Consider the following 23,710-nt stretch of genomic DNA (forward strand, 5'->3'; position numbering starts at 1 on the left):
AGACATCAAGGGTGAGAGGACCCTACCGGGGCAGGGGGTGGGGGTGGGGTGATGCCCTGCCATCTGGAGCTGGCTTTGCCAGTCTAAAGCCAGCACCGCTCACTAAATTGAACTTCCCTGGCCTTAGGGCCATGTTCTTCGGGGATGTGGCCAGGACACCAGCAGTATGTCAGGTCCCGGGGGCACTGTCTGGTAGCCATGAGTAGAATTTAGGGGCATCCCAGGTGCTGGGGGTTGGCAGCAGGAAGGAAGTGTCTTAGCCTGGCTTCCCCACGCCCTGCTGCATCCTTCCCCTTCCCCCCAGTATCCTGCTCAGTCCTGTAGCCCAGCTGTGCATGTGGTTCTGCGCACCCCTTTCCTGCTTTATCTTCTCCATCAGCAGGTATTGAGTCTGGATCGTAGGCCCCTTTCCTGCCTGCCTGCCACCCCTGCCCTCACTCTCACCTCCAGCCTTTGCTTTCAGGCTGGCCCACCACAGGCTTCATCTCACCTCGGCCTGGGCCAGGAAGTGCTGGGCTATGCAGACTTTTAGGCCCCAAGGCAGAGGCCCTGAGCCCCGCAGGCTCAGGGTCATGGGATCTGTGTATCTAAGTGCTGAGTCCTCACCCTACTCCCTTTTACATGCTCTGGAAACTAAAGCCTTGCCTGAAGGGTATCCCAGCAGCATCCCAGAGCTTCCTGAAGCCCCAGCCTGGGGGAAAATGAAGAGATATTGATGTGTGTGGTGCTTCCTCCTTAATCCCTGCCTGTGGGGATTTAAGAGGTTTCAAAGACCAGGCTGCAATTCCTGGGAAGACGCAGATCTTCTCTTCTGGGGCATCACAATCTGGTAGGAAAAATGGGGGCTCAGGACACCTGAGTTTCAGTCCTGGGTCTGCCATGGATATCGAAGTGACTGTGGGCAACTCACTTGCTCTCTTAGAGCCTTAGTTTTAATGTATGTAAAATGTGGGCTTTTGATTGGCTCCTCCAGTCCGGGTCTGAGGTCCTTTGATGTCTTTCCCCAAGAACTCTGAGTGACTTTGGTGGATGAGGTGGCAGGAGGCAATCAGGATTTGTGGGGAAGGGCTCCGGGTGGTGGTTCAGGGTCCAGTATTCAGAGCACAGTGACAGGCAGATCCACTTTGAATGCCAACCTTGAGGGACATGGCCTCTTAGACCCTCAAGTTTTCTCATCAGTGCTATTGGTTGAGCAAGACTTCCAAAGGCGTGGTGCCCGCAATGCGTGTGAAGCAATGGGCAGGGAGTTGGGCCCATAGTAGGTACTGAGTGAATGAAAGCTGGCTTGGTCTAGCTCCTGCTCCACTGACTGGCCTTTTTACAGCCTTCCCATTCTTAGACTTTTTTTTTTTTTTTTTAATTTTTATTTATTTACTTGACTGCTCCGGGTCTTAGTTGCAGCACGTGGGATCTTGAGTTTTGGCATGCAGGATTTAGTACTTCAACCAGGGATCGAACCTGGGCCCCCTGCATTGGGAACACGCTAACCACTGGACCACCAGGCAAGTCCCCCATTCTCGAATTTTTTTAAACCCACTAGGCCCTCCCCATCCCAAGCTGGCCAGCTCCTGCCCCATGTGGCCCTGGGATTGGAGGGAGCCTGCAGCCTGGGGCCCACAGCTGCGGCTCCTTTATGGGACAAACCCATTCTCCTCAGCCTTCAAGGTCCCAGTAGGGCCCCAGCTCTGTGTATCTCCTCCTCCTGTGTCCGCGGGGTAGGGTGTGGTTTTTCCTCCGGGTTCCTGTAGCCTCCTGGCATCTACCAGTGTAACACCTGATTGTATGTTCATATGTGTGTGTGTTACTAATTCCTCTTCACCTATCATCACACACATATAACCCATGATGAATTATGATCCTGAGGCTAAAAACTGTGTTTTCTTTGTATCCTCAGTCCCCAGGATAGGGCCTAGCACTCAGCAGGTACCAATAAATGTCTATTGAATCCATGAACAACTGGATCGATGAGCCTTAACTTTTCAAGTCTTGTCTTCACATTGGGAGCCTCAGACTACTGCGCTGACCTTCCCTGGTCCTTTCCCCACCTGCCCCCGCACCCCCATTCCCGCAGCTCTGCTGGTGCAAAATCTACCCACTCTCCAGGGTCCAGTGGAAATTCCATTTCCTGTGTTGCAGGAGTACAGAGGGGGAGAAGACACAGTCCCTGCTGCCCAGAGAGTCACAATGTAGCTGGTAAGAGCCACAGGACACACAGGAGGGGCACTCACCCAGGACCAGCCTGCCCACACAGTGCCCTGGTTGGGCTGGAGTCATAGCTAGACAATGAAGAAAAAGACACCCACTCTCAGGCCAGGGAGCTTGGCTGGGCAAGGGCCACCTGGATAGACTTTAGCCCCTATCAGCAACCCTTCACTGCCCTCCCAAAGTGCCCACCTGAACAACCCTGACCTCACCTGGCTTGGGAGGGGCTATGACCTTTGACTGCTTCCACCGTGGTCCCATCTTTTTTATTATTATTATTCGGCCACACCATACAGTATGTGGGATCCTATTTCCCTGAACAGGGATTGAACTCATGCCTCCTGTATTGGAATGCAGATTCTTATGCAATGGAATGCATTCCCTGGACTGCCAGGGAAGGCCCTGTCCCAGCTTTCACCTTCTGTCCCCTCACTCTCCTGATGGACACAGGAGGCTGTAGTTACGTGCTGCCCCAGCACCAGCAAACTCTCTGCCTTTTGGCCATAATGTTTTCTGTTTGTTTTTGTTGTTTAATATTTCTTTATTTTTGGCTGCGCTGGGACTTCATTGCTGTGTGCGGGCTTTCTCTAGTTGCAATGAGAGAGGACTCCTCTCTAGTCGTGTGTGGGCTTTTCATTGCAGTGGCTTCTCTTGTTTGCAGAGCATGGACTCTATAGAGTGCGGGCTCAATAGTTGTCTCACATGGGTTCAGTTGCCCCATGGCACATGGAATCTTCCCGGACCATAGATCTAACCCATATCCCCTGCATTGGCAGGTGGATTCTTAACCACCAGACCACCAGGGAAGTCCAGCCATAACTTTTTAAATGGAAAAAAAAATTGCAAAGGATTATAAAGGAAACCAATTATATTGAAACACAGTTATAAAACATCTACATTTTTTGGTATAGTAATATATATGCTTCTTTATTAACACATTAAAAACAAGATCTAACAACTACGGTTATTTCAAAGTAGTGATGAGAGTAAATGATATTTTGCAATATCTTCAAAAACTATAACACATTCTGAACACATCTGTGATTTCTGTTGGTTACAAAGTCACAGGCACTCTTAAAACTACTGTGGCTTATTGCCCGTACATAGGAGAATGGTAAATTTCAGTTACAGGTGAGTAAAAGTAAAGATATAATCTTTTCCTATCTAGTTTCACAACCCCCTGAAATCCATAGACCCCAGTCAAGAACTTCTGGTTACAGAATAGAATGGGAAGGAAAGGAGAAAACCATCATCATTGAGCCTTATATTCCCTCTGCCATTTAATCTTTACACCAATCCTGTGAGAGATGTATTATAACTAGATTTTCTGATGAGATACTTGCGGCTCAGAGAGGTTGAGTGTGTTGCCCAAAGTCATCCAGGCCCTGCTCAGAAGCCTTTATTGCTCCTCCACACAGAGGTGTCTCCTTAGGGGAGATGAGCTACATAGCAAGATATTCAGTTGACCCTTTGGCCCTAGAGTCCTGTCTCCTCCCCAGGCCTTGTGACCTGTGGGGTTTATTTAACCAGTGTACAGAAGAGTGATGGCCCCTGGAAATCACACACACTCAGTTATTTTTATCTCCAGTTTATTTTTTTTAGACTAAGAGCAGAGTATGAAAGTCACAGCCAAAGCACTTGAAAAAGGCCCAGGAGGATGGGTGGGGACCACAGAGGATGGGCAGAGCAAGGTCCTGGGAGCTGGGCCCCGGCTCAGGGCTGGAGGGGAGGGGGCATTGTTGTCTCACGGTCTCCAAAAGTGTCTGTGCGTTGCATAGGTCCTGTCTTCACAGAAGACAAAAGAGGGGCCAGGGGGTCCCCCGGGGTTGGGGGGGCTAACCTGGTGGGGAAAGGATCTGAAGCTGGAGGGGGAAGTCAAGGAAGGTCAGGGGGTTAAGGAGGGGGAGGGACTCTGTCCGTCTGTACATTATATATAGATATATAGAGTCTGTACATGCCTGCCTGGCACCCCAATGCCCACCCCTTGTCACCCTTGTCCACTGTCGGCGGCCCCCCGCAGTGGTGTCTGCTTGTAAACTTGGATTCAATCCAAACCACAATCCTGGGAGTGGGAATGGGAGGAGGACGTGCTTATTGCTGTAAACAGGGGAGGGGCAGCAGGTGGTGCCACCCCCTCACCCATCTAGTCCCCTCCCTGTGTTCTGGCCCTGGAAGAGAGTGACTGGGGGTGTCTCCCACACTTCGATTTGCTCTCTCTGGGGCACATTTGTCTCTCGGGGGTGGGGGGACAAAGGGGGAGGGCACCAGGGGTCACTGAAAGGTACCAGGGGGCAGGGAGTCCTGAGCACCGCCCTTTACAGCTCCCGGGTTTGGTACCAAACATTACCAGAGCCACAAGGCCACTTGGGACCCGTGGCTGTCCCTGTACCTGGTCCACTACAGTGCCCTACTTGGTGGAGAGGGGACAGGAGGGGTGAGCACAGATGTATGCTGCAGACCCCACTTCCAGCCGTCAGAGGAGGGGTCTAGGCCCCACGGCTAGGCTTCCCTGGAGAGGCCAAAGGCTCCCTGCTCTGTCCCAGCCCCGCCCCATCTCTCCCCTCCAAGGGAGGGGGCAGAGCTAGGAGGCCAAGAGTGTCATCAGGAAGAAGGCGATGCCCACCGCCAGGGGCAGATGTTCCCGCTTGGGGCTGGTACCGCTGATGCTCTTCTCAAGCTTGGGCACCTGGGGGTTCTCTCCCTCAAAGTCTTCTGTGGATAGATGAAGAGACAGACTGGTGAGAGCCGGGCTGCGCGCTGGGGCGGGAACACGCGGCAGCGGTAGCAGCAGTGGAGCGGGGGACGTGAGCACCACAGGGGTGGTAAGGATCGGTGCCCCCGGGGGAAAGACATGCAAGAGGAGCAGGCACCGGGGAGGGGGCTGCGGTTCCAGCAGTGGCCACCAGAGGGCGCTGCGCAGACTCACCCAGCACGTTGATCTTCACATGGGGGCCCATGGTGAACTGGGGGAGAGTGGGGACCGGCTTCTCCCCGGAGTGCGATGCTGTGGGGTGGGGTGCGGGTGGGGAGAGAGGAGGGGAGAGTCAGGGCCAGGATCCCCTCCCCCTGCTACAGCTGGGGCGCGAGTCCCCCTCGCCTGTGCCCTCCACCTCCACCCCCAGGAAGCCAGGGGAGCCCCAAAGCAGGGGAGCCAAGGATTGGGGTCGCGGCTGGGAGCCGATTATACTCACTGGAGGCGCAGCAGACGAACACCTTCATCCTCAGACACTTCCAGTGCAGGTTGTGGGTGGGCGTGGCTGGGGAGGAGACTGGGCCTGAGTCCCTTTTTCTCCAGATGTTCTACCCCGTGCCCTCCTCGATCAGAAACTCTCCTCACTCCCTCCAGACTGCCCCTCTTGCGCAGTGTCCTTCAGTACCTCCTCCACCCTTTGGGCATTGGTCGTGGTGGCTCTGCCGTTAGCCCTAGAAGCTCCTGGGGTCCTATCCCTCGATAAACTGAACCCTGAGGTCCCGCCTCCGAAATGCCCCTCACAGAAACAGTGACTCTGTGACCTTTGGGAATGCCACTAGACCTCTTTTCTTAGCCTCACGACCCTGAGCTGGAACCCTGAGGGCCCCAGCTCCCACGCCTCATCCCGGGGTATCACTTGGAGCGACAGAGACCTAGTGCCAGCGGCGCTGGCCGGGCCCCGGCCCCTCGGGACTCCACCCCCCGGCACTTAGGCCCCGCCCCGGCCCGCCTCCAGGCCGTCACTTACAGATGTAGTAGTACTCGTGGCCGGCGTGGAACTCGTAGCCCAGAGAGAAGGCGCTGTAGCGCTGGAACTTCTCCGAGAACTTGATGGGGCTGTGGGGGGCGTGCGGTCGGTTGCACTCCCAGCGCTTGGAGCCTTGGCTGGCGTTGCAGGTGCGGTAGCCGTCCCGGCTCACCATATACAGCACGTACTGCTCCGCCCCGCCTCCGGGCCCTGGCCCCGCCCCGGGGCCCACCCCTGAGCTGTTGTAGTGCGGGCAGTAAATATCCAGATAATCGTTCACGTTCACCTGCACCGTGTAGCCCTCTCGCCGCAGGCTGTGGGGGAAGGAAGCGGGTCAGAGAGAAGAAACCCAAAGCCAACCCGCTTTCCACCTCACCTCTCCGCAGACCTTCCCTAGGGTCCTTAGAGTCTCCAGGCTTTCCTTCTGAGCTTCCTCTCCTCTCAGTCCCTTTCTCTATCCCCAGGGCCCTAGTGCCTCCAATCCCCGCACTATCTTTCCAGGCCCACTCCTGGTTCTGCCCTTCTCCTGGTAGCCACCAGAGGGTAGCAGAGACGCAGGGAAGCCCGGCCGGCCTCCAAAGGAAAGGAGGCGGGGGAGAAGGGTGGAGGGAAGTAGGGAACGTATGCTTTGGTTACCACAGAAACGGCGCAGGTCCCTGTGACTCCCAGACCCAGGCCCGGATTTCCTCCGTCCATTCCCCATAATTCACTAGTGGGGAGGAGGGATAGAAGGAATGGAAGTGCGAAAGTGGGAGGGATCCCTTGGAGGGATGTGCACCCTCCATCGCCTCTCCCAGCATGCTTTCCTGATGCTGCCAGTCCACCCCCATGGCGAGTCCGACAAGACCTGCCCTCACAGACATATGTATGCAGGCTTCATGCATATACATGCACAAGTTCTGTGGCACACACACAAATATGTCCACCGCCCACTCACAGGCAGCGTACACATAGAAAAACTAGGTGATATGTGTGCCGGACTGGCATGCCAGTATTGGTTGACCCAGCAATCTTCAGCTCTTTCTCTGCCCTTCCTATACAGACACACACACTGGCACATGCTCTCTCTACAGTATGACTGGTCTCTGTACCTTGAGTCTCACTGACCTCCACCCTGAGGGTATGGACAATTAGGTCTCCAATAATGTGACACACCAGGACTTCCCTGGTGGCTCAGATGGTAAAAAAATCTGCCTACAGTGTAGGAGAGCCAGGTTTGATCCCTGGGTTGGGAAGATCCCCTGGAGAAGGGACTGGCTACCCAGTTCAGTATTCTTGCCTGGAGAATTCCATGAACAGAGGAGCCTGGTAGGCTACAGTCTATAGGTTGCAAAAAGTCCAACACGACTGAGCGACTAACACATATGCCAATGTGACACAACAGATTAGGGAGCTAAGGGACTCAACACAAAGGCTCCATGTGGTGTCATGCCAAAACTGGTATCTCTATACCCCTCTCTCCTCAACCTGACACTAACTCCCCCTTAATGATGCTGAACAAAGTAGTGGGCATAGTGCCCAGACAAGATGGCTGTGCCTCTTACTTCCCTGATCCTTCTATGGGCAGAGAAGCAGATGCTGGGTCCCTTGTAATCCCCACCTGCCTTGCTAGTTATCATCAAAGTGTTGGTCTTAATGCTCTCTCGATGGTGGTATTGAGTGGTGTGGGGATGGGAGAAACATCTGAATGGAGAAAGAAACTCAGAGAAGTAGGCAGGAGTTTCCCCTAATTTTCTTTTCGTAGGAATGCACACATCTTGGCAGTGAGAAGGGCGTATAGTGGACACAGGAAGGCATGGGATACTTGGCAAAATGTCAAACCACTGGGGTCTCTGGTTCTTGGGAACTCCCTGAGGGGAAGGACTCGCTCCCCTTGTCACCAGGCACCTCCCAGTTCCACAAACAGTAATTAGATCCATTAGTGAAGTGAGCTTGGAGGCCTTTGGATGGGGTGGGGCCTTGAGGGTCCCTCCTCACCTCACCTTACATCCTTGGCCTTGCCTGTGCCACCCCCTCCCCAAACACTCCCTTTCAAGCCTAGCAGTAAGGAAGACAGGTAAGAGCTGGTGTTTAGGCACTCCAGTAAGAACGGGCTCAGCCTCCTTGAGTCATCAAGAATGCCACCAGCCCTACTCGGTTCCCATGGGAGTGATGGGTCACTCTGGCTCCTCCCTGGCCCTGGCACCCAGGTGGGCAGGAGTCTCGGCCTGGGGCACTGGGAGCAGGAAAACGGGTTAGACCAGGCCTAGCTCCCAGCTGCCACCCCAGCTTTACCTCTCTATCCACAAGCTCAAAGTCTACTGTTCCTCGCCCACAGGCTTTGAGGAGGGGGCCCCCAGTGCCAGACCTGGAGCAGCTGCACAGCACTCGAGGCCTCTGTCCTTGAGCCTCACTGGGTTTCCAGCCCTGAAGCAGTGCCTCACTAGGGCACTGCGTAGTTTCCCTGCAACACACTCTGGGCTGAGTGGCATGAATCGCCCCTGAAACGCCCCTACCCTCCCTGCTGGGCATGTGGGAGAAAGAACTGCTGGGGGAATGACTGCCCAGTTGGTAGGTGGTGGACAGGGGGCAAAAGGCTGGCTGCCAGGAAAACCCAGCCACAACTCCTGGGAGATCTGAGGTGTCTGCTTGGCTTGGGCGCTTTAATTGAATCTGTCATCCTCCCAGTTTTGGCAGTAAAGAGGGAGGTGCCGCTAGGCCCCGGCTTAGCTTCACAGCTAACCCCTCCTTCAGGGCCGCGCCTCTCTAACCTCGAGCCACACCCCGCCCCACCCCGCCCCCGCGGGAGAGGAAGGCAGGCTGGGCTCTGGGGACTGGGACGTGCCTGCCCCTTCAAACAGTTCTCTACTCTTCCTCACTTCATCTCCTACTAGCCTCCCACTTCCCTCGCAGAAAGGCGAGGGTCAACACACCTCACCTGGAGGGGTGCCCCCTCACCCCGGCTTTCGCCGCCCCCGGTGCACATTCCGACCCCTCTCTTTCACTCCTTCAATGCCCTGTCTGCCCGAGCCTCGTGGGCTGGGCGGCGGGGTAACCGGGAAGGAGCAAACCTCTCCCCCCGGGGCAATTAGGGGCTGGTAAACAGGGTGTCTAACAAGACCAGGGAGTAAGGAAAGGATCCCAAGAGATCCTGAACTTGTTAAATCCCTGCCCCCCACCTCTAAACGCCAAGATGCAGAGCTACGGAAGTGGAGGAGGGAAAAAGACACCGGACCCCTGTTCTCCTTCCCTCTAGCGCGCGCCCCCGAGGCTGCGCGCCACTCACCCCAGCAGGCGAAGCCGGACCACGTGTGCGCGGCGTGGGGTCCGCGCGCCCGGGCTGGGATGGGTGGTTGGCGAGAACGCTCGCGGGGCGGCGCGTGCACGCTGACACCCCCGCACCCCTCCGGCGCCCTGTGCCTCCGCGCCCCACCGGACTGGGTCTCGCCAGCTCGGGATTCGGCTCCGGGCTTCTCCGGCCGGCGTAGGGTGGGAGAAAATCAGCGCGCCCCACATCCCCGCCCCTCCTCCCTGCGACAGCGGCGGCGGCGGCGGCGGCGAAGGTTTATTGATCTGCAGCGGCGGAGAAGCGCGAGAGACCCGCCGAAAGCGAGACACACAGAAATGGAGTGAGAGGGAGACGCACACCGAGAGGGGGGATGAACAGGAGACTGGATTCACCGAGAGGTGAAAGGGAGTGAGGCAGTGAGAAAGAGAGGAATCCAGAAACCGAGAAAGAGATGTTAGAATGAGACGGGAGAGAGGCTTGGAGAAAGGGAGAGCCATAGAGGCCGCTCCAGAGAGGCCCACAGACAGCAAAGACGGAGACAGGGACGCAAAGGAGAGAGTATCAGGGACAGGGAACCGGTTCAGGGCAGAGACTCGGTGACAGGAAGAAAAGAGAGAGGAAGACCAAACAGGGACGTAGTAGAGCCTCAATAAATATTTGTTGAATGAATGTATGAATGAAAGATAAGCAACAGAAACATTTAAGAGATAAAGAGACAGGTAGGGAGACAGCTAGAGAAAGATATTCTGACGCTTTTTGAGATTGGGGCGAATGCCAGCACCCTTGGACAGTTCTGCAAAGAAATGAAGCACAGACCTGGGCGCTTCCATTTGGCCACTGGCCGGTCCCGCCCCCCGCCATTCAGTTCCGGGCTCATGGGACCCCTCGACCTCACACTCTCATGCTTTCTTCCAGTAAGGTTCCCCCATGCTCGGTTTCTGGGCCAGACTGGGAACAGGTTTCCTCTATTCCAGAGGACCAAACGGAGGGACTGAGTGCGGGATAGGGGCAAGATCACGGTCGCTGTGCAGGGTACTGCCCCCAGGTCTGTCAAAGAGGCCACCGCACGTGTCCCACCAGTACCCTCCCACGTGACCCCCAGGAGGCGGGGTCGCAAGACCCTCTTCACGTGACCCCAGGGGGCAGAGACCCTTGGCACGTGATGGGGGGGGGTGGGAGCCAGGAGCCCAGCTCACGTGACCGGGGGGAGGGGACACGGGAGCCTGTGGCTCGGCCCGGCCCCGCCCCCAGCTCCCTGGCCCTCTCCACTCCCGGCTCCGGAGCACGTCGCTCTCACGATTTATGGGGCCGCGGCTGCCGCAGTGAGGGAGCCGGGGAGCCCGGGCGCAGCGGCAACAAAGGCGGAGGAAGCGAGGCGGGGGCGGCGGCGGCCTCCCGGCCCGGTACGCGCCCCCTCCCATCTCTACTGGTCCAGACCTGCGGAGGAGCAGGGAAGACAGAAAGGAGGCTCTCGGAACCTGGGCTCCCCCACCCCCTCCCAGGGCTTTCACCTGCGCCCAGGTGTATGCGGGGGAGGGGAACCTGATCAACAACATCCCCCCTTCAGCCCTATCCCCGCCATTCCCGCATCCCCTGGCTCCGGCTTATCCTAAGAACGTGAGGGTGCCCTGACCGTGGTGGGGAACCCGGAGACCCTCACCTGCGTGCTCTCCACTCCCTGCCAGACTCTAGCGGGGCGGGGGGCGGACGTGTGAGTCTGGGGGAGGGAACGAGCTAGATAGAGAAGGGGAGTCAGCTCCTAGCGGCCCCCGGAGTTCTCCGAGTCCCGCTGGGGGGGGAGGGGCCGTATCCCCACCCCCGAGGTTTCCATGGGAAGCGAGAGGGGGGCGTCGTTGCCTCATCCCCACCCCCAGTCTGACACTCCGGGCGCGAGGAGGGAGAGAGGGGGAGGCGCAGAGCCCCAAACAACAAAGAGCAGGAGCCGCGAGCGGCAGCCCCTCCCCCGGGAGGTTGGGGGTCGCGGCCGCCCGGCCCTCTGGTCCCCTCTCGAGGGGCCTCGCCATTTGCTCCCGAGTCGCCCCCTGGGATGGGGAGCCAGAGACAGTGCGCCGCCGCCGCCTGGGCAGGTGTGACAGTGACCCCCGTGTCCCCAGGGATCCCCCCAACACACAGACACACACGGAGGCGGCAGGGGTGATACACACAGCGGCTCGGCGGGGAGGAGAAGACAAGGGCAGCAAGGACTGAGCAGAATGAGAAACTGGCCCCGCAGCCGGCACCCAGCCGCCGCTCCACACACCCCGGGAAACCATACGGCCGCCCTGACACCCGCCCAGACCGCAGCGGCGCCGACAGCTACCCTAGCCCAGACGCGGCCGGCCACGCGGACAGCGACCGCAGCCCCCTCCTCGACCCGTCGCCCGCTCCCACCCCCAGACGATCGCCGACGCAGACACACAAATCACACACTCAGACACACACGCACACTGACAGCCGCGCACGCCCGCTCACACTTGGAGCCACACGCTGTCCCCAGCCCGGGTGTGTGTGTGACACGCCGACATCTCCTTGCCTTTCTCCCTTTCGCCGGTACCCCACGTTCCTATCCTATCCAAGCGGCACCTCCAGAACCCCGCAACTTGGCGACCCAGCCCCAGCTCATTCCAGCCCCGCTTATCTATACAACCAGGGCAATCCATTCACCTTCCTTCTGAGGAGGTGCTCGTCCGGACTCCTTGCCTCAGCTTTGGACCTCACTTGTTAAAGCAGGAGTCATGCCCAGAACCCCTAGAAACGCTCGCCACTGAAAACAGGTCATCCCTGGGCTCCCCAAGTGCGGCGGCCTATCCCCAGCATGCTGGTGCTCCCAAACCCCAGGCCGGCCGAAGGAGATGAAGATGGGGGAACTGTCGAGTGAGGGGTAAGCTATTCCAGAGGCGGGTGTGGAGAGAAGCCAAGGTGGGGTGGGGTGTTCCCAAGCAGCCTCCTCCGCTCGGCCCAAGCCCTGGTTACTCTACCTTAACAGCCTCTTTCAGACACCCGCTGAGTTTCATAGACGCCCACAGAGTGTGTCCCCCTCTCCCTCGCCTTATAGCCCCCAACTGTGGTTTCCCAGGACTGCTACCCCAGGTTCCCCCAGGACTTCCCAGGCCTCCCCCTCTCACTGACGCGAGACGCATGGGCTCCCTGGGCCCCCGACTCACTGCTGGTTGGAGCTGTTCCAGTACACCGCATGCCGGTTTCCCAGCGCCCCCCCGGGCCCCTGGGCCAGCAGCGGCAGCAGCGGCACGGGCACGAGCAGCAGCAGCAGCAGCAGCGGAGCCGCCGCCATCCCCGGAGCCGCCGCCGCCGCCGCCCCCCGACTGAGCCCCGCGCTCCCGGCTTCTCGCTTCCCAGCTCCCTGCTGCCGCCGCCGCCAGCCCCCCAGCCTTAGGCCACGCCCCCAGCCCTTCCCTCCGCCCTCCCGGGCGCGCCCCCAAGGCCCCGCCCCTGGCGCGCTCCCGTCAGGCCCCGCCCCGCTCGGGCCCGGAGCGCGCGCGGCGCGTGGGAGGTGAGAACCGTGCTGCCCCCTCGGGAACAACCCGAGCGCTCCTCGCCTCTCCCTCGTAGGTTTAATTTGCTACCGCCGGTCCCGTATCTTTTGCTCCCCAGTCTGGATAAGAAGGCTAGGGAGGCCAAGACAGGGATCTCAATCTCTTGTCAACATTCATTTCTGGGATGGGAGACTTGAGAAGAAGCTTGGGGTCCAAGATCCTTTAATAAGTAAAACTAGACCTCCCTCCTTTCTGAACAGTCAGGTCCTCTACTCCCTTCACATCCCTCTTCCCATGTGCGTGAGGAGCCAGATGGGGTCTAGAGGGTGGCTGAGAAGCCATTAGCTGCCACCAAGGACCTTACTGATGTTGCTCTGAACCCCCCAGCTGGGCAGGAGGCTTGTTTTTCTTGGCGGTAGTGTAGAGGAGTTCGGCCGGAGAGTGTCAAGGCTGGGTGCTGGGAGGGCCTTCAGCAGTCCAGGGCCCAAGGCAGAGGAGGGACTGAGGAGAGTCAGTTCAGTTCAGTTCAGTCGCTCAGTCGTGTGCTCAGTCGTGTCCGACTCTTTGCGACCCCATGAATCACAGCATGCCAGGCCTCCCTGTCCATCACCAACTCCCGGAGTTCACCCAGACTCACATCCATCGAGTCAGTGATGCCATCCAGCCATCTCATCCTCTGTCGTCCCCTTCTCCTCCTGCCCCCAATCCCTCCCAGCATCAGAGTCTTTTCCAATGAGTCAACTCTTCGCATGAGGTGGCCAAAGTACTGGAGTTTCAGCTTTAGCATCATTCCTTCCAAAGAAATCCCAGGGCTGGTCTCCTTCAGAATGGACTGGTTGGATCTCCTTGCAGTCCAAGGGACTCTCAAGAGTCTTCTCCAACACCACAGTTCAAAATCATCACTTCTTCCGCACTCAGCCTTCTTCACAGTCCAACTCTCACATCCATACATGACCACAGGAAAAACCATAGCCTTGACTAGACGAATCTTTATTGGCAAAGTAATGTCTCTGCTTTTGAATATGCTATCTAGGTTGTCATAACTTTCCTTCCAAGGAGTAAGCGTCTTTTAATTTCATGGCTGCAGTCACCATCTGCAGTGGTTTTGGAGCCCCCAAAAATAAAGTCTGACACTGTTTCCACTGTTTCCCCATCTATTTCCCACGAAGTGGTTGGATTGGATGCCATGATCTTCGTTTTCTGAATGTTGAGCTTTAAGCCAACTTTTTCACTCTCCACTTTCACTTTCATGAAGAGGCTTTTTAGTTCCTCTTCACTTTCTGCCATAAGGGTGGTGTCATCTGCATATCTGAGGTTATTGATATTTCTCCCGGCAATCTTGATTCCAGCTTGTGTTTCTTCCAGCCCAGAGTTTCTCATGATGTACTCTGCATGTAAGTTAAATAAACAGGGTGACAATATACAGCCTCCTTTTCGTATTTGGAACCAGTCTGTTGTTCCATGTCCAGTTCTAACTGTTGCTTCCTGACCTGCATACAAATTTCTCAAGAGGCAGGTCAGGTGGTCTGGTATTCCCATCTCTTTCAGAATTTTCCACAGTTGATTGTGATCCACACAAACGCTTTGGCATAGTCAATAAAGCAGAAGTAGATGTTTTTCTGGAACTCTCTTGCTTTTTCCATGATTCAGCGGATGTTGGCAATTTGATCTCTGGTTCCTCTGCCTTTTCTAAAACCAGCTTGAACATCAGGAAGTTCATGGTTCACATATTGCTGAAGCCTGGCTTGGAGAATTTTGAGCATTACTTTACTAGCATGTGAGATGAGTGCAATTGTGCGGTAGTTTGAGCATTCTTTGGCATTGCCTTTCTTTGGGATTGGAATGAAAACTGACCTTTTCCAGTCCTGTGGCCACTGCTGAGTTTTCCAAATTTGCTGGCATATTGAGTGCAGCACTTTCACAGCATCATCTTTCAGGATTTGAAAGAGCTCAACTGGAATTCCATCACCTCCACTAGCTTTGTTCATAGTGATGCTTTCTAAGGCCCACTTGACTTCACATTCCAGGATGTCTGGCTCTAGGTCAGTGATCACACCATTGTGATTATCTGGGTCATGAAGATCTTTTTTGTACAGTTCTGTGTATTCTTGCCATCTCTTCTTAATATCTTCTGCTTCTGTTAGGTCCAATATGCCAGCAAATTTCGAAAACTCAGCAGTGGCCACAGGACCGGAAAAGGTCAGTTTTCATTCCATCCCAAAGAAAGGCAATGCCAAAGAATGCTCAAACTACCACACAATTGCACTCATCTCACACGCTAGTAAAGTAATGCTCAAAACTCTCCAAGCCAGGCTTCAGCAATACATGAACCATGAACTTCCTGATGTTCAAGCTGGTTTTAGAAAAGGCAGAAGAACCAGAGATCAAATTGCCAACATCTGCTGGATCATGGAAAAAGCAAGAGAGTTCCAGAAAAACATCTATTTCTGGTTTATTGACTATGCCAAAGCCTTTGATTGTGTGGATCACAATTAACTGTGGAAAATTCTGAAAGAGATGGGAATACCAGACCACCTGACCTGCCTCTTGAGAAATTTGTATGCAGATCAGGAAGCAACAGTTAGAACTGGACATGGAACAACAGACTGGTTTAAAATAGGAAAAGGAGTTCGTCAAGGCTGTATATTGTCACCCCGTTTATTTAACTTATATGCAGAGTACATCATGAGAAACGCTGGACTGGAAGAAGCACAAGCTGGAATCAAGATTGCCAGGAGAAATATCAGTAACCTCAGATATGCAGATGACACCACCCTTATCGCATAAAGTGAAGAGGAACTCAAAAGCCTCTTGATGAAAGTGAAAGTAGAGAGTGAAAAAGTTGGCTTAAAGCTCAACATTCAGAAAACGAAGATCATGGCATCCGGTCCTGGGACACTGACAAAGGATGCTTCACTCACTCTCAACCAGAGACCCCTCCCAACACAGCCAGTGGCGTCCCTAGGCAGTCTCACTCCTACTCTCACAGACGTTGAGGAGAGGGTGTACAGGCAGAGCACCCTGTACTCCAGTTCTCATCACAGTCATTATCCTCACAGGGACACCCAAGCACAGACATTACATCCACACATTCAGAAGAGGCACAGACACTCAGAAGCAGAGAACATTGAAATACAGGCATTTGACACAGCCATATAGACACACAGATGACCCTTCAGAGACATACAAGTATAGGTACCACTAGGTACCTAAAGATCGGTAGAAACACAGAGATTCAGGACACAGAGACATTGGAGCACACACCTAGACACACACATCGTGACACCCACAAGCCCATGCACACCCTCTGACATACACACAATTCTGCACTCTCCTCTTCTCTCTCGTCCTATGAATTAGAAATTCAGGGAAAGAAAAATCTAGAATCTAGAAAGTGTTAGTCGCTTAGTTGTGTCCGACTCTCTGCGACCCCCGCCAGGCTCCTCTGTCCATGTGATTCTCCAGACAAGAATACCAGAGTGGGTGGCCATCCCTCTCCAGGGAATCTTCCTGACCCAGGGATCGAACCCTGGTCTCCCACATTGTAGGTAGATTCTTTACCATCTGCGCCACCTGGGAAACCCCAGAGATTGAGGGAAAGGGTCTCAAATCCAGACCTAGGGATTGTCTACCCCTCATCTCCTTTTGTTGGGGAGGCTCAGATTAAGAGTGATCAGGAGGACCAGGTCTCAGCCCAGACTCTCAGAACCCAGTCCAACCACCTGAGCCCAGGGTTGAGGAATGATGTGCTTTTCTTCTTACTGTAGGACAGAGGACATACAAGCACCCTTTATCTGCTTATTGTTGGCAGGACAAGGGTCCTGACCACAATTTGGCCTCAGATGCTGGGTTTTGGGGGAGGGGCAGTACCATCCAGAAAAAGCCCTGTGCCTAGCTGCTGTCAGGAGAGAGCAGTCTGTGTCCTCCCTGGGCTCTTCTCCACCCCCAGGAGATCTCCTCTCCCTTCTCAGGAGCCAGAAAATAAATTAGGCCCCTTGAGGTGGGAATGGGGGACATTGCAAACAGCTCTCTCTCCCCTCAGACACCTCAGCCCGAGGGAGATTTGTTTCACCCAAATGATGCTAACCTGCCTACTCCAGGTGCCACGCATCGCAGCCTCCTCCCCGCCTACCCACATTCCTATTCTGCAGAAGAAGCCTCTCTCTGTAGGTCCCACAGTTGGCAGAGAGGCTGCCCGTATTCATAGGGAGTGGGAGCTTGCTGGTTTGGCCTAGGACTTTAAATTCCATTTTAGAAGCCCTGTTTATAGAATCTGGGTCCCACTTAAGGATTTGGGCTCTTTTCTGTAGGGCTCAGATACTCCTCTTTAGAATCTAGCACACTCCCTCCCAGCCCCCCAATAATAACTGAGCTCTCTTCTCTAGAATTTGGAGCCCTCTCTTCTGGATTTAAGCAGCTCTCTCTATGGGGTCTAAACCTCTGGCTTTTAAGTTCTGAGACACTCTTTAAAGAGCCTAGGCCTCTGACCATGGGATCTGGTGCCCTCTCTATCTAGGCCTCTAAATCAGCTGCTGGCTGATTTGGGTTTTTGTGTGAATTAGCAAAACCACCCCTCTCTGCAGACCCAGTCCTTAGGGTGCATCTCTTGGCAAGTGGTACCTTTGTGCAAAAACAAAGGTGCCGCTCCTCTCAGTGGGAAGTGGCCCCATGTGTCTCCCCATCTTAGTGAGGGAGCTTGGACTGATCGTCTCTACTACTCATTGCAGGGCTCCTTTGTGCCAAGAACAAACAGCACATCCATAATGTGGCAGTTCTGAATATAGGATATGTGCTTCCAGCTTTCATTCTTAGGCCTGTTGATAGGCCTCTATTCATGGGGTCTGGGCTTCTCTAGGGATGGGGTCTCTGTGTATAAGATCTGGGCCACTGTCTACAAGCTGGGATCTGATCTGAAGCTTATGCCTCTTTATGTGACATCTGGGTCATTGACGAACCCAGGCCTCCATCAATGGGGCGTAGGGCCTCTGTTTATAACTGTGACTCAAATCTTTCCTGTGACCCACAATAAGATGTATAGTTTGCATTTGCCATACAGCAAACACACACACATTCACATGTAATTGAAACAACAAGTTTCGTGAAACAATACTTAGCCTTATTACAGAGGCTGCACTCTGATATTTTTCTTCTGTTCTACTCTTTAAAAAACAAAAATATGAAGCTCGTTCAGCCCCAGAAAATTGATTTCTTGATTGTATCACCCCTAATGGGTTACAGTCCACAGTTTGAAATGCTCTAAGGCCTGGGCCATGACTGCCACCTCTCTGTTGGCTGAGGGCCTCTGTGAAAGCCGAGGTTCTCTCCATGGGGCTGATCCTCTCTCTCTAGGGCCTTGGGCTGCCTTCTCCTCTTCTGCAGGCTCTGCCTACATTTCCCTCTGCCCTCAGCTTGCCCGTACACTGCTGACTGCCATGTTCTCTCCAGGGGCACTGAGCTCAGGCCCCTGGGAGTTCTCTGAACGTGGTGCCTCACGCCGTGCACCCCCCTGCCCCCTGGGGCCAAGGAAGCAGGGAGCTGAACAGGTCGGGGGCAGAGGGAGTACTCAGGCTGTGTGGCCCAAGGCGGCTCCTGGGACACCGGGTGGCAACCACAGAGCCGAGCTATGTTCAATAAATCATGGAGGCTAGGGCCTGGGGGAGGGGGAGGCCAGGAGGAAAGGGGGGCCGTGGATAAATAATTCATTAAACAAACAAACAAGGAGCCTGTAAGAGGGAGGATGGGGCACGCGTGTGAGCAGGAGAGGCAGCCGCCGGCTCCAGACATGAAATATTCACAGGTTCCACACCTTGCTTAGGGCCCATGTGTGTGTCCTGGTGCGGGCAGCCTGTTGGCATGGTCCTAACATGGGACCCTGGGTGCCAGCAAGGAGGGTGATGCATGTGTCTTGTGACTTCCAAGTGTGATGTGTGCGTCAGCATGGCTACATGGTTCTCTAATGCCCTTGAGTTGACGTGGAACAACACGCATGACTGAGAGTGGGGAACTTGGTGCACAGGACCCAGGAAGCTAGGATTCAGGGCTTGATGGGCGGGGTCAGAGCATCATAACCTCTGATGCTAGTTATGCCCTGACCCCTCAGATGAGTCCAGCAAGTAAGAACCCTGAAGTGGAAAGGCATCTCTGGGGTGTTACACTGGAGGTTTGAGTATGTCCTCTGAATGTGCTTCTTTCTAGAAAAGCTGAGAGGGAGGCAGTTGGGCTTGGCAGTTAACAGGATGGGATTGGGTTCAAATTCCATTTCCACCATTCACAGGCTGTGCTGGTCACCTTAGTTCTCTGAGACTGTTTCCTTATCTGTAAACTGGGGATAATAATACCCTTCCTTGAAGAGCTGGTTGTTATGAGGATAAAGATCCGTGCCTGGGAAGCATTGGACACATAATTTAGGACCCACAAGGTGCTTGATTGATGGAGACCGCATCATTATTATTATCCTGAGGTCTGCCAACCTAGACTAGCTCCAGACTCTTTTTTTCATCTTTCTTCCCAGCCATTTCCAAACTTCTCTAATAGCCATCATAGTGGGAGAGGTGACCTTGGACTTGGGGAATAGTGATGGGATAGGAAAAGCTCAGATAGAATGAGGCGGAGTAGAAGTTACAGCCAAAGAGACATTCACATCCTTGAGAGTGTGAAAAGAGAGGTCCTTGACCTTTTCCTCAGACCCCAGAGCCTCTCTTTAGCCCCTAAATCTCTCCTTCAATCCAGTCTCCTCTTTCCTGCCACCAAAATTGAGCTTTCTAGAAAGCGGCTGCAAGGGGACAGAAGGAACTGGGATAGAGTCTCAGAGGAGCATTGCAGTCTCCTCACCCCACCCATCCCCAGGCCAGTCCCCACTGCCATAGCTCTAGCCTCTACCCTCTACCTACTGGTTGAGCATTTCCCTGGCAAAGATGGCTATGTCTGGGCAAAACCCAGAGAAGTGGCATCCCATAGTGGGTGGGGAGAATCCAGGCTGGAGAGAGCTGCAGAGGGCAAGGGTGGAGTACCTAGGGCCTCCTAGTAGGCCCTAGCATTCCCCAGCCCTCTCGTGTCCCCTGGAAAGGATCTGCTTCCAGTGGGAGAGAGCCAGCAGACAGGTCTGAGCTGGCCTGCTCCTCCACAGACAGAAGAAGAACAGGCTGGGGGAGGGGGCCTGAGATCTTGGTGGGGAGTGGTGGCTATAACCCCCACATCTATGGGGAGCTGGGGCAGAAGGGACTGTGGCCTGGTCACAGCTTACCATAGCCTAGGGGCCAAGCCCTTGTCTCCCTTGGCTAGCCTGCCGCTACTTGGGGTGTCAAGGGTCTGGGCCCCCAGGTGGTGAAGGTGGTGCCTGCCCACCTCTTCCCAGAGAGCCAACACTGGTTCTCCACTTCCCCTCCCCTGGGCTGGGCAGGTTCAGGCTAATCTGCGCCAGAGCTTCACGGCAAACATTGATCTGTAATAAAACCACAATGTGTGTTCGGGAGAAGGGATTCCAGACACAGAAAAATCCAGACATACATACACACTCACACACATACACATGGATGCAAAACACAGCTCTGAGGAGTGCAGACACCAGCGGTCCTGAAAACACAGCTAAACATGGACCTCTACGCTGAATCAAAAGCATGATTAGCTCTACACTTCCCCTCCATGCCATAAACTTTGTCCTTCAAAACCCAAGCCTTCTCTGACAGTTCATTTTCCCTGTGTTCCCATAGCACATTCTGCACAGCTCCATAATGGCATTTGCACTTGGCATTGTAATTATTTGTTGGCCAGTTCTTTCTCCTCAAGTAATCTGAAGATTCCTTAAGGGAAGGGATCCTGACTTAGGCAAGTGTATATCCTCAGCAACTAGCACGAAGTGGTATTTAGTTAATAGGCATAGGTGAGGTTCTTAATAAATAATTGTTGAATTGATGAACAGAAGAATAGATGGATTCTGATAGTGAGACACCCATGCCGAGAATCCCTCAGAAGCACACAGCATAACTAAGTACATGCTACTCGGGCCTCTGGTCCCGCCTTCTTGTCTCCAGCTCCCCTGACCTTACTGCCTCTTAGCTTCCTCAAAGGCCCTCCTTTTTCCCTCTTTGCTCAGTGTGAGACCATGAATTTGAGTACCACCTGAGGGCTGGTAGGCAAGGTAAGGGTTAATGACACATCATTAGTGCTTAATTGGAGAAAGGAAGCTGCCCTGGCACCAGACAGGTGGGCAGGCCTGCCCCTCAGCTGGAAGCAGGCATCCCTAGTTCCAGCACCCTGCCGGGCACGTGGGTGATTTGGCCCTGGAGACCCTCAACTCAGCCCAGGGCACCTCCCCCAACCATTTGCTTTGCCAATGTAGTCTCCAGGCAGTACAGACCAGCCCTCCCCATCTGTCACCAAACATCCAGAGGGAGAGGCAGACTTCTTATCCTTTCTCCTTTAGCTAGGCTGTGCCCTCTCCCTCCCCTGGAGAGACTGGAGGCTGGGAGCAGAGATGGGGTAAGGAACTGGATCACTGAGAGGTAGATTAGAGAGCCAGTGAGGGAGAGATTTGGGATACAGACAAGCGACAGAGCTGGGGATGTGGAGATGTCTGCCCAATTTGACCTTAAATGAAGAGAATGCAAATGAGATGCAGACGATATGCAGATGAACGCGAAGATCTCAGAATTAACATTCCGGGTGGCGGGTGGCGTAAGCTCTGTACCCAGGACCCCCACGGGTGGCGTAAGCTCTGTACCCAGGACCCCCACGCTTTTGCCAATACTTCCCTCCTAACTTCCTCGGCTGAGTGAGTAAAAGGATCTCAAGAAAAATAAGAGCTTGGTTGGGCTACAACTGCACGACCTGGGAAACAGGGCTCCGCTCTCGCCTCCCCGCCCCCAACCCAAGCACCACCCAAGCTGCCATTGAAGCACAAGCAAAGACCACTCTCCAGGTTACGCTCGGACGCACCGTCGGTTGCTATGGGGACCCCCTCCACGTCCAGGCCTGAACCAATGGGCATCACCGCTGATGACCTCATGCCCCAGGCGCAAGGATTCTATTGGTTATTTGGAAGTCAGCGTGCCCCTCTCCAACTGCGTCACCGCTGGGGATCCCCCGACGACCCCAGCTGGTGTGGCCGACTGAAAGAAGAACGCGCTGGGAGCTCACAACTTGCCGAATGAATAAGGAAAGGAAGGAATTACTGAAAAGGAAGAAGAAAAAACGGTGGGGTTACATAAAAAAGACCAAAACTTTAGGGTTTAGCCTCTGGTGAAAGACTTGTAACCCCAGAAAGTGGGGAGCAGGATCGAGGTCGGAGACTGGGGCTCTCCCGTTCTCGGAACAGCGACATAGCTTGATGCGAAGATGAGGGGTTTTTGCATCATTCTGGTGAGACTAGGGCAAGCCCAGCAAATTGAGGGCCCCACCCTCGGCCATCTAGCGCCGCTGAGTTTAGGGGAGATCGGTGACGCCTCAAAACCTGCAGGTCTGCCGATCCTCCTGGAACCACGCCCGGGAACACGCCTCGAGGACTTCTCATGGGTAGGGCCCAGTCCCGGAAGACCGCCCAGAGTCTTCGACCTGTCTAGGCCCCATGAGCGGACTTGGCCCTCGCTTTCCTTGGAGACGCGCCCCGCAACTGAATCAGTTGTCCACACAAGGCCCGGGCTGGGCGGAAAGTGAGTGTAGGGAGGGGCTGGTTAGAGGCCTGCGGCCGGCGGGCCTGCGTCTCCCCCGCCGCCTCCTCTCCCTCCCCAGCCCAAGTGCGTGGCGGCCCAGGTGTCCACCCTCACACCTGCAGGGAGCTAGGAGCCGGCGAGGGCCTGCCTGTGTCTGTGTCAAGTGTGCGCGTCTGCCTGAGAGAGAGGGCGTGTGTCTTGAGTGTGGGGAAAGCCGGTTTGGCCCCGCGTCTCTTTCGCACATGCGTTATCAGCGGCGAGATCCGCGCGCCGGCTACGGGCTCGGGAGCGAGCGCGCCGGGCTTGGTCCGCGAAGGGAGGGTGTCTGCGGCCGCTGGGAGCAGGATGAGAAGCCCGCAGTCCTTAGTGCTGGTCGAACCAGTCATCCCCGGCCTGCGTCGCCTCTGGCTTCACTGGAGAGGGGCGGAGGTAGCAGTACAGTCGGTTTCCACGGCGACGGATAGACACCTTCTGGTTGGCAGTAGAGACTGAACTCGAACACAGGACCGAAGACCGAGCCCATAGCTCAGGCCTCAGCTCAGACTTCACCCTCTTCTCTCTGGCCTCTCGCCCCCCCTAAGAATCGTGTTTTGCGGGGAGGGCCCTGACACGAATACGCAAGCACATGCACCTACAGAAAGTGGCCTTGAATCAGGGGGCGGGTCAACTCATGTAGGCTTCGTCCTGGGTGCTGTCCTCCGCCCCAGGCCTCAGCCTGAGCGATGGAAACAACCCAGAAGGACGGGGTGTGAGCCAGGTGTGCAAAGGGGTGGGGCAGGGGTTCGAAAACCTCCAGCATTTCGGCCTGGTCATCAGTCTCTGGACCTCTAGCACCCTCCGCCCGCCGCCCCCTCCACGCGCATGTTCACATGCCGCCTCTTGCCGCCGCAGCCCCGCCGAGCTAATCAGCACAACATCCACCTATCGATCGTTGGCTGGGTGCCAGGCGGGCCGGCACCGTGCCAGGGGAAGCTGTGGGGCACCGGGGCGAGTAGAGCATAGCACCGGGGGAAGGGGCACCCCTTCTTTGGCTCCCCCCAGGTCACTGGTCACTGGTCACTGGTTAGTCTTGCGGGGGGGAGGCGTCATAGCTTTGCCTGCCAGAGGTGATAGAGACAGAGTGGGGCTGAGAGCAAAGGGGGCCCTCCCTCCTCGGCCCCACCCCCTCCTCCTTATAAAAGCGAAGAACAAAGAGGCCGCTGGGGAAGGAGGCTTTGATCTGACCCCACCTTCTCAGTTCTAGGCCAGGCACCGCCCAGGCTGCCCTTACGGAGTGGGGGGACACCCAGCTCTCAGGGACCCAGACATTCTGAAACCCAGATGCTCTCTTTCTACTACCCCTTGCCTTTGCCCCAACATCCTGCTTGGTGCTGCCGAAGC

At 55.3% G+C, this 23,710-nt stretch overlaps 1 protein-coding gene across 2 annotated transcripts; it reads right to left on the minus strand.

The window, feature by feature from the left end:
• Nucleotides 1-3,774: 3,774 nt before the first annotated feature.
• EFNA3 (ephrin A3) lies at nucleotides 3,775-12,545 on the minus strand. 2 transcript variants are annotated; one of them, NM_001105429.1, is given in 5 exon segments: nucleotides 3,775-4,914; nucleotides 5,129-5,206; nucleotides 5,394-5,459; nucleotides 5,922-6,235; nucleotides 12,354-12,509. In NM_001105429.1, coding segments are annotated over 5 exon segments (717 nt in total). In that variant the 5' UTR covers nucleotides 12,482-12,509; the 3' UTR covers nucleotides 3,775-4,783.
• Between the last annotated feature and the right edge of the window lie 11,165 nt (nucleotides 12,546-23,710).

The sequence above is a fragment of the Bos taurus genome, chromosome 3 (assembly GCF_002263795.3).
Source record: "Bos taurus isolate L1 Dominette 01449 registration number 42190680 breed Hereford chromosome 3, ARS-UCD2.0, whole genome shotgun sequence".
Classification (NCBI taxonomy): domain Eukaryota; kingdom Metazoa; phylum Chordata; class Mammalia; order Artiodactyla; family Bovidae; genus Bos; species Bos taurus.

Bases quoted from the DNA above. Each gene is read 5' to 3' on its own strand.
- EFNA3 (XM_010802927.4), bottom strand. From the start codon at position 12,481: ATGGCGGCGGCTCCGCTGCTGCTGCTGCTGCTGCTCGTGCCCGTGCCG. The intron at 6,236-12,353 runs GTGAGTCGGGGG...CTTCCCCCACAG, and splicing joins TGGAACAGCTCCAACCAGCA to CCTGCGGCGAGAGGGCTACA. The intron at 5,460-5,921 runs GTAAGTGACGGC...TCTCCTCCCCAG, and splicing joins CCACGAGTACTACTACATCT to CCACGCCCACCCACAACCTG.